At 40.5% G+C, this 11,171-nt stretch overlaps 1 protein-coding gene across 1 annotated transcript; it reads left to right on the top strand.

Moving 5' to 3' along the window:
- The first annotated feature begins 878 nt into the window (after window positions 1–878).
- On the top strand, window positions 879–1,822 carry LOC130713220 (uncharacterized). The gene is made up of 2 exons (XM_057563008.1): window positions 879–1,764; window positions 1,806–1,822. The coding sequence occupies exons 1-2, from the start codon at window positions 888–890 to the stop codon at window positions 1,820–1,822; spliced, it is 894 nt and encodes a 297-aa protein (XP_057418991.1). The 5' UTR covers window positions 879–887.
- Window positions 1,823–11,171: the final 9,349 nt, after the last annotated feature.

Below are 11,171 nucleotides of genomic sequence, written 5' to 3'. Positions count from 1 at the left end.
CTAGTTTTCTTTTTCCCTTCCTCTACCTCTCTCTCATCAACAGCCGCCGCCGCTCCCTCCAAGTGCAGCCGTCGCCACCTCCTCCTTCGCGCCGCCGGACACAGCCAGCCACCGCGCCCCTCCACGACGTCGTCGCTCCTTCTTGTTCATTCCCAGCGAACCACAGCCACCCGCCAGCCGCACGTCCAGAACGCCACCACGTTCGTTCGCACCGCCACGCCACCGCCCGCCGACGCCTGCCCGTCGACCGCCGGCCCCTCCCGCGCGCCTCCTTTCTCTCACAACGGACCCGCGCCGCCGCTCCTAGGGTTTGCCACCTCCTGCAACCCGGGTTGGATCTCCCAAGCAGATCCGACCCAACTCATTTTCGGGTCTGCCTATTGCTTCCGGTTCGCCAGCAACCGGTGTGAGCAGACCGGTCCGGTTCAATCCCACCCGGTCCAACCGCACAGCCAAAAAAAAAAAAAACAAAAAAAAACAAAATTTATTTTCTTTTATTTTTTGTTTAATTATTTTGTTTTGCAATTCCTATGGCTACCTCCGACTCGACCACTGGCTCTCCAACCGGCGACATCACTATGGTCCCTACGCCCACAGCGCCGTCGGCCTCCTCTCCCAAGCCAGATTTTCATCTGGCCCTTGCTGTCACTAATATCAAAAACAACATTCCTTTCAAACTCGAGATCGACAAGGATCATTATGCTATGTGGGCTGAATTGTTTGAAACTCATGCTCACGCCACTCAGGTGCTCCACCACATCATTCCTCAAGCTGACTTGGAGCCTCCTGCGCGCACCGATGCTTCCTATGCCCGGTGGGCTACTCTTGACTCTACTGTCAAACAGTGGATTTATTCCACCATCTCCTTTGACCTTCTCTCCACTGTTATGGAGAAAGGTTCTACTGCTATGGCTACTTGGAACCGTATCGCTTCTATGTTTGAGGACAATCAGAACTCCCGTGCTGTCGCCCTCGACCAGGATTTCATCTCCACTCGCATGGAGGATTTTCCTAATGTTTCGGCCTATTGTCAACGTCTGAAACATATCTCTGATCAGTTGAGGAATGTTGGTGCCCCTGTTAGTGATCATCGTCTTGTTCTCCAGTTGGTCTCTGGTCTCACTGAGCCTTTCCGTGGTGTTGCCACCCTGATCCGTCAGAGTGAGCCTTTGCCTCCTTTCCTCAAGGTCCGCTCCATGTTGATTCTAGAGGAATCTGGTCTCGCCAGGATGTCAGGTCCGGCCTCTCAGACTGCTTTGCACACCTCTGCTTCCCGTCCACCGGCCTCCGTTGACTCCTCTCAGCAGCGCCCCACCTACCGCAGCGATCAGGGCCACTCCAACCATCGTTATGGGTCAGGGCAAGATCGCAATTATCAGGGTGGTTCTGGTAAACCTAGGAAGAAAGGTGGCTCCCGTTATCCTGGATCATCTGGCTCCTCTGGTTCCTCTGCTGCATCTCCTCCACCCTGGCGCCCACCACCGCAGGCATCCTGGAATCCATGGGGTTGGGCTCCTCCCCCTGGTTGGGCTCCTTCCCCTTGGGGCATGCCTCCTTGTCCTTACCCCACATCTCAGTGGTCGCGTCCCATGGGTGTTCCGCAGCAACCCGGCGTTTTAGGTCCGCGTCCTCAGGCCTACACCGCTACTGCTTCTCCAGCACCCACTGATATCGCTGTTGCCATGCACACCATGTCCTTGACTCCTCCAGACACCACGTGGTACATGGACACTGGCGCCTCGTCCCATACTGCGGCATCTCAAGGTACTCTCACGTCTTATTCTAATTTAAGTCATTTAAATCAGAAACTGATAGTTGGTAGTGGTCAGGGCATTCCAATTCAGGGTTCAGGATACACTTCTATTCCTACCCCCCACAAACCTTTAGCACTCAATCATGTCTTGCACACTCCGCGAATTATTAAAAACTTAATTTCTGTGCGACAACTCACTATTGACAATAATGTTTCTGTTTCTTTTGATCCATTTGGATTCTCGGTGTCTGACTTCAAGACGGGGATGCCTCTCCTGAGATGTAACAGCCTCGGCGACCTCTACCCAGTCACTCGTTCCTCTCCCTTTGCTGGTCTTGCTTCTAGTGTCTGGCACAATCGACTTGGTCATCCAGCTTCCTCAGCTTTAAACCATCTTAGGAATAATAAACTTATTTTTTGTGAACCTTCGCGTTCTAGTTCTGTTTGTGACTCTTGTGTTTTAGGCAAACATGTCCGGTTGCCTTTTAGTTCATCTGCAACTATTACTTTGAGACCATTTGATATTTTGCATAGTGATTTATGGACGTCTCCTGTTTTAAGTACTGCTGGTCATCGTTATTACGTTTTGTTTTTGGATGATCACACTGATTTTTTATGGACGTTTCCGATTAGCAAGAAATCTCAGGTTTATGAAATGTTTACTACTCTTGCTACACTTATTAAAACACAATTTTCAGCAAATATTAAATGTCTTCAATGTGATAATGGACGTGAATATGACAATGAATCCTTTCATCGGTATTGTGATGCTAATGGCCTTACTTTTCGCTTCTCTTGCCCTCACACTTCTTCTCAAAACGGCAAAGCAGAACGGAAAATTCGCACCATTAACAACATGATCCGCACCCTCCTCGCTCATTCGTCAGTTCCTCCTTCATTTTGGCATCATGCCCTTCAAATGGCAACATATCTTCTGAACATTTTGCCACGCAAGACTCTTCAGAATGATTCTCCTACTCAGCTGTTGTATCATCGCGACCCTTCCTACTCCCACTTACGTGTCTTTGGTTGTCTATGTTTTCCTCTATTTCCTTCCGCTACAATAAACAAATTGCAACCACGATCGACTCCGTGTGTTTTTCTAGGGTATCCGATGAATCACAGAGGTTATAAATGTTATGATTTGTCACACAGAAAAATTTTAATATCGCGGCATGTCATTTTTTATGAAACCCGATTTCCCTTTGCTGACCTATCCTTGACTCCTGCCCCTTCTTATGAGTGTTTCACCGAGGACCTCCCTCCTTCCTTGATCCACCATTGGCAAACCGTATCCTCCCGCCCACCTGACCCTCCGGTCCAGCCGTCGAGTCCCACTGACTCTTCGCCTCCCTTATCGGCTCCCGTCTCCCCTACCGCTTCTCCCTCACCTTTGCCCTTGCCTCCGGTCCCTCCTGCACCACCCGTACGGACCATGACTACCCGTAGCATGCACGGCATTTCCAAACCTAAAAACCTTTTAGTCTTTCGGTCTCTATTGATGACCCGTCCATCTCACCCTTGCCTCGTAACCCAAAACAAGCCTTATCCGATCCAAATTGGAAGTCCGCTATGCAGTCTGAATTTAATGCTCTTATTCGAAATAATACGTGGGAGTTGGTTCCTCGTCCTTGTGATGTTAATGTTATTCGTTGCATGTGGATTTTTCGCCATAAAAAGCAGTCTAATGGTTTGTTTGAGCGGTATAAGGCTCGTCTTGTAGGTGATGGCAGGTCTCAGATTGCAGGTGTGGATTGTGATGAGACATTCAGCCCCGTGGTGAAACCGGCTACCATCCGGACAGTTCTCAGCATTGCTCTCTCCAGATCTTGGCCCATACATCAGTTGGATGTCCAGAATGCTTTCCTGCATGGTGATCTCCATGAGACTGTCTACATGCATCAGCCTTTGGGTTTCCGCGACCCTCACCACCCGGACTATGTCTGCCGTCTGAAGAAGTCCCTTTATGGTCTGAAACAGGCGCCTCGTGCTTGGTATCAGCGATTTGCTGATTATGTTTCCTCTATTGGATTCCGGCACAGCACTTCAGATCATTCTCTTTTCATCTTCCGGCAGGGTTCTGATATTGCCTACATACTTCTCTATGTTGATGACATCATCCTGGTTGCATCATCGCATGATCTCCGCAAATCCTTTATGGCACTTCTTGCATCCGAGTTTGCTATGAAGGATCTCGGTCCTCTGAGTTACTTTCTTGGCATCGCTGTCACTAGACATGCAGGTGGCCTTTTCCTCAGTCAGAGCACTTATGCTACTGAGATTATTGCTCGCGCCGGCATGGCCTCATGCAACCCTTCTGCTACACCGGTTGACACCAAGCAGAAGCTCAGTTCTTCCTCTGGGACTCCTTGTGAGGATGCCTCCCTATATCGGAGCCTTGCTGGTGCCCTACAGTACCTCACATTTACTCGTCCTGACATTTCCTATGCTGTTCAGCAGGTTTGCTTACATATGCATGCACCCCACACCGAGCACATGCTTGCCCTCAAGCGGGTTCTCCGCTATGTTCGTGGCACATTGACTCATGGGCTACATTTGTATCCCTCCCCGGTTGAAAAACTTGTTTCTTACACTGATGCTGACTGGGGGGGCTGTCCTGACACCAGACGCTCCACTTCTGGTTATTGTGTTTTCCTCGGTGACAATCTCATATCTTGGTCCTCCAAGCGGCAACCCACTCTCTCTCGCTCTAGTGCTGAAGCTGAGTATCGCGGTGTTGCTAATGTTGTCTCCGAGTCCTGCTGGATCCGCAATTTACTTCTGGAGCTTCATTTTCCTCTCTCTCAGGCAACATTGGTCCACTGTGACAATGTTAGTGCCATCTACCTCTCTGGGAATCCAGTGCACCATCAGCGTACCAAACATATTGAGATGGATATCCATTTTGTTCGGGAAAAGGTCGCGCGTGGCCAGGCTCGCGTCCTTCATGTTCCTTCCCGTCATCAGATTGCGGACATTTTCACCAAGGGCCTACCTCGGTTTCTTTTTGATGATTTTCGTTCCAGTCTCAGCGTCGGTGAACCTCCCGCTTCGACTGCGGGGGTGTGATAGAATAGGATATTATTTATTCTCTTTGTAATTACGCCTGTAATTAGGGTTTAATATTTATTGTTAGTCAACTAGGTAAGTTGTATATATAGGGTATTTCATTATCAATAATAGTCATGGAAAATATTTCCTTCATTTTTTGCTTTCTTTGTTTAATTTTTCCACTCCACATGTTTTTTTCAAAAGAAGTAAGTGAGAAAGTTATAGCTTTAAATTCTAAATTTTAAAATTTTTAATATAATCAATAATCATAAAGTTATAGGTTACTAACTTACTTATTTAAAAAATAAGTAGAATAAATTAATAACTATATGTAATATTAAGACATTATTTCCTAACAGTTTTTAAAGAGTGAGTTAGATATATAGTTATAGCTTTAAGCTCGTTAATATACAATCAATATATGTGTATATAATAAAAATAACTAATAATATATGTGTGCTGTTATGGGGGGTTGGATACTCTATAATATTGATACCCGCATCCATACCAATGACTTTTACAGGTATTTATCCATATCTATCTAAAGAGTTTTTACCCTATTCATAGTGAGCATTTTTTGTGAATACCCCATGATTTTGAGACCATTGGCATGATGGCATCCCAAGTTGTAGCTGCAACCTCTCCAGTAGAATAGAGGAACCAAGTGACAACTGTACCCATAGATGATGTTAGGTGATTTAGATTTTAGGTGTTTATGTTGTATTTCCTATATTAGTGTTGATTATTGGTTTTTACATTTGTGACGAATATGTTGCATTTAGTGTCTGATTTAAGACTAGAAGAAAACACTGAATTATCAATGACTTTTTACTGACGGTCTTAACTTTTTTTGCAAAATCTCGCTATTAACGTGTTTTAAAAAACAAAAGAAAATATTACTGACGACTAACGCTATCCTATTTTGGAGGCAATTTTTTTTTAGGGATTAGTTACCACCAAATTACTGACGGTTTTACTAATAGCCAAAGCTTTCAACATTTAAAACCGTCAGTACACTATAACTCCTCCTCCTCCTTCGTATAAATTATAAATAATGATGATTATAAAGACCGCAAAATGCTTCTTTTGTTGCGGGTAGAAATGTCACTTCGACATTTTTATTCTCAACTAAATGACTTTTTGTGCAGACCAAATGAATTATCATCAAAAAAGTCATCAGCAAGTTATATTGTGATGGAAAAAATGTTAATAATTACCAACAAAAAAAACGTCAGTACACTAGTGACGGATAAAACCGTCGGTAATTAACGACAGAAAAAGTTGTCAATAAGTTACTGAAAATTTTCAGAAACCGTCGAAAAAAGTACTGACGAGCCAAATAGCGACTACTTTTTAGCTAATTTGTAATTAACCATTATCAATGAATTTTTTGGCTTAGCCAAACTTTTGACCGTCAATAATAAACATTTTTTCTCGTAGTGCAATGAATGTAGTATCTAATGTAATCGATCCTTACCTCCCTCGGTTCTTCAAATAAAAAAAGTTAAATTTTAACACGTAGTGGGTGAGTCTATCCATTAATTCTTCATGTTTTAAGTCCAAGTAAACTCTAGCGTGATGGAGCATATTAGAAATTAATCATTTAAATGTGATTTATTCAACAACTTAAACTTTTGACATAATTTATTACTCACATAGTATCAGAGGTATCTAATATAACCAAGTATATATGAAGTATATCAAGTTCTACCTCCAAAAATCTCAGGAGGTGGTCTTGAAACACCATTATTGAGCGAGTGCAAGAATCAATATTGGTCAAGAGTCAAGACACTTTTTAAGATTCAATCAGTTATGAGTCACACTTATATATCTTCCGGATCAACAAAATAGTATACTCTTATTTTCATTCAAAAGGGGATCGATCTTACTTTCCCATACAAAAACGTGAAAAATCAAAGTGCCTACCTCAGCCTAGCTAGCTAGTGTTCAATTGGATTTTACGTAAATACAAAACACAGATGTAAAAGAGTACGAGACATTATTGAACATGAATTTTCTTAGCCGGTCTAATTTGAGGAAATTGAGTTATTATTATATATTTCAAAAAAAGAGTTAAAAAGAAGATAGTTAAAGCTAGAAACACTATGAAAAGGTATCATGGTGTGGTGCTTGCATGTGTGTGCCAGCCACGTATAGTGAGGTAGATATAGAACTGAAAGAATTGAATTCTCGTGCTGGATAGGGATCGAAATGAAATATGAGAAACTTCAGTGGTGGTAGGTAATGGCATTCGGTTCCGCATAACGTACGTCTTCCTCGACCAATTGTAAGAAGAAATCAGTTAGGCTACAATACTCTCTCTTTTTATTAGTATCGTAGCCTAACTCAATACTCTTGCCTCTCTTTTGATTTAACAACTTCTTCAATAAGAAAAAAAAATATGAAACTACAAAACTAGAGCATTTCTAGACAATAAAGGAGCAATAATATAAAAGAGCTTACACTGTCAATTAGCACCAAAGGGGGCAAATATTAATATATCGTTTTGCTAAATTTATCTAAAAAAATCTTAATTTAACAAGAAGAGATCATAAATTAATTTTAATGAATAATGATTATATGAAAGGTACCAAAAAGTAATTAATTAAATATGTCACTCATATTTTTTTTCTTTCAGTCTCTTTTCTTTCTCGCAATTCAAACAATCAAAAGTCACCTCACTTTATTTTTCTTTTTTATTGTATTTTTCTTCCTCTCATTTTCACTCATGTACTCATGTATCCAAACAAAGCATTAGAAAAATGTAAGCCCAAATTGCACGGAAAGGAAGACAACTACTATTTATGATATTTTTTGCAAAAGAAAATTTCATCAAACAAATAAAAAAATTAGACATCAAGGCCATTGCATCACGAAGGATCATCAAACCGAGGTCAGGACCCAGACAAAGGTAGAGAATGAATGAGATTCTTTGGCAAGAAAATCTGTGACATCAATTGCTACTTCTAAGATTGAATGAAAGAAAAAACAATAAAACCAAAACTAAATGAAAGGTCTCAACTAATCCTAAGTAAGAGGGACCAAACACAAAACACTGCAAAACACATAAAAGAACAAAATTGTAAAACATATTTCATCTATTCCTTATTAACGGTTTACTTAGAAGAATTTTTTTATACATATGTATATGCTCATTTAGCATTTTAAGAGAACATTAAATAACTGTTTTTAAGTAATGCCCTTGAGAGAATAATAAATGAGAAAAGATAGCATACATTAGAGGGTAAAATAGAAAAATAAATAGTATAGTTTATGAAAATCAAGAAAATTAATTACACTATTGAATAAGAATATAGGGTGGGAAATTTCAGCACAGTGGTGGATTTTATGGCGGAGGTGGTGAGGTAGGGGACACCCACGGTGGTGGCTGCGGTACAAGCATTGTTCTATGCTAATTGGGAGGCTCGTAATGAGTTGATCTTTCTGGGAAGAGCTTTCGAGGTGTGAGGCGTTCTGGCTCGGGCAGCGGCGCTTGATACGGCGAGAGGTGGTGTGCAGGCAGTTCTTGGTCCTGACCGTGAGCTTTCTTCATGATGGAGGAGAGGAGGATGTGGTAAAGCTTAACTTTGATGCGTCAGTGCGTGATGGTGAGGCGGGATTTGGAGTGGTGGCAAGCGATTGGGAGGGCGAGGTGTTGGCAGCAGCATCGTTTCCATGTCTGGTCCTATCCCCTCTCTTGGCGGAGGCAACGAGCTTCAGGTGGGCGATGATCTTACTATCGTAGCTGAGGTTTCGACGAGTTTTGTTTGAGACTGATTGCCCCCAACTGTATTAGAGCTGGTTGAGGAACGATGATGGATACTCTTACTTAGCATATTTGGTGTGGGATTGTCGTAGGCTTAGTTCTTCTTTTGATTACGTTTATGTTTTGTTTGTTAGACGTACTGATAATTTAGTTGCCGACTTTATAGCCAGGAACGCCTAAAGTTTTCCCAATGTTGTATGGGTAGAAGAGGTTTCACCGGACTTATGAACGATAGAATATTGATATCTTTGTCCGCTTCATCTTAATTCCAATTGCATGTTTATTATAAAGACCGAATTTCAAGAAAAATAATTATTATAAAAATACGCAACTATTTCTTAAACAAATAGCTAGTAACATTCCTCAAATACTTATTGACTATAAATTAAAAATGGAAGACGTTGAGCCTAGCTGATATGAAATGGAATCCAGACCTATTTTTACTAACCAAAGCTTCTTCTTTAAATCATATACAAAACTAATGTCCATTTGTTGACATTTTCTATTTCTATTTGGTATATTCTTTTATCTGTTGTGTAACCAAAGTTGATCCATGTCAGAACTCAGAAGTTTGAAGTTCATCTTTGTTTCACCGCCTGCTGCCAGCGGTTGCATATATACTTTTAAATTTTAATAACAACCAATCAAATGAAACCCCCTTTTCTTTGTGTTTATCAGAACCGAAAAGGAGTGATAGTAAAAGGTAAGAAACGAAAAATGTTTATTTAATAGAAACGAAAATAAATAAATAAATCATTTGAAAGTGGGCCTGTGAAAATCTTCCAATAAAAATTCACTCTACTATTTTATTCGAAATTCAAATACAGAAATCATAAAATTAATATTTTTTAGCTTTTTGTTTCAGTATTTTATACTTTAAATTTTTAAATATTAGACTTCATTCTTATTGTTTTCATCCTTTCCGTATTTTATTTATTTTCCTGACTTTTTTATTTGACTTGTACGGAATTTTTTTTTATTGCTTACCCAAGACAGCCAACAGACCGGCCCAACTAATTGTCAGACCCAAAATAAACCCCATTGGCCTTCCCTTTTCATTTTTCGATGTCCATCTTATTTATTTATTTTTTAAAAAGGAGAGTTTCTTTGATTGTTTTTATTTTTTTGAAAGGAAGAGCGTTTATTATTCTCATTTTTTTTTTTGTTCTCATCTGATAGTATTTATATTAAATTCACTTCACTAAAAACATAACATGTCTCAGTGCAGAATTATAAGTTAAATACCATTCTAGTACTTATAAAAATTATTAAATTGAATATTAATAAATCCACGTATTAAAGTACTTCACTCAAAATAACATGATACTATAGTTTTCTTTCTTTGAAATTCCTTAACTGGACTATCTTTTGACCACACGGTAGCACCCCTAATAATTAAACCCCTGTGGGGCATAAATAGCAAAAGAACAATGACAAAGATGCTTTAATGATTAATGCAGCTAAGTGGTTATAGTGGATTTTGGTTTGCAATCCACTATCTGTGGAATCTCTTATATATAGCACATATATATGCACAATGGACTTGTACCTGTCAGATCAACCATGTATATCTTGATTCGTTTTTTAGCTATGCTACAAATTAAATTTGTAGCTATGATTATTATTATTAAATAATGTGAATAATGTGTTCATCATGAGAGTATGACTCACCCGCACAGGCTGAACTAATAAGAACCAACACTGCTTTGTCATTCTCTAATAAAATATATTATTACTTTTTTCTTTTAAAAACTGATAAATCTGTTTAGAAGAAAATGATCTTCACTAGGGATGGCACCCGCGAGGGGCGGGGGCGGGGAGTGCCTCCTCCGTCCCCATCCCCGCGTCTCTTTCATGTCCCCATCCCCACTCTCCATTCCCGTGGCGGGGTGAATTTTCTCCCCATCCCCAATCCCCACCTCCCCACGGGTCCCCGCAGATCCCCATGGGGACCATTAACACAACATTAAAAATAAAATAAAACTAAATTAAATATAAAAATACTTAAATTTCCACGTGGACTACAAATAGTTAAATATGAAAATCACAAATGAGAATGGAACATGTCAAGTTCTATGAAAATATATAATGAAGTTCAAATAACATTTAATTTACTATTAAGGGTATTATTGATTTTTTACCTATGTATACAGGGCGGGGATTCGGCAGGCCGGGGAGGGTGATCCCCACCCCCATCCCCAAATTTATCTCGGGGGAATTTTTGTCCCCATCCCCATCTCCACAGGGAAAAATTCCCCAAGATCGGGGCCCCAAACGGGGCAGTCCCCACGGAGATCCCCATATGCAGGTAGAAATTGTCATCCCTAATCTTCACAACAAACCATTTTAAATGGATAGAAGATGATAACACATCCACCACATTCTGCCAATATGATTCTCGACATATCAATTCTGTTGAAAAACATTCAACAATGGCATATATGCATCCATGAATCATGATTTGGCTATGATGTGTTTGGCTCTACCACATTTTAAATCTAACAAACATTTATTAGTTAAGAATGAAAAAAATGAGCATCATGTTTACTGTACGTTTTGTAAAAAAAAATTGTTTTTAAAAATAGCAAAAGAGAAAAAATC

This window comes from Lotus japonicus, chromosome 4 (assembly GCF_012489685.1).
Source record: "Lotus japonicus ecotype B-129 chromosome 4, LjGifu_v1.2".
NCBI classification, from domain to species: domain Eukaryota; kingdom Viridiplantae; phylum Streptophyta; class Magnoliopsida; order Fabales; family Fabaceae; genus Lotus; species Lotus japonicus.
Note: the sequence above shows the minus strand (reverse complement) of the source record. Positions and strands in the feature narration are given on the sequence as shown.

What these genes read in the sequence shown, in the direction of transcription:
- LOC130713220 (XM_057563008.1), top strand. Translation starts at nt 888, where the DNA reads ATGGAGAAAGGTTCTACTGCTATGGCTACTTGGAACCGTATCGCTTCT.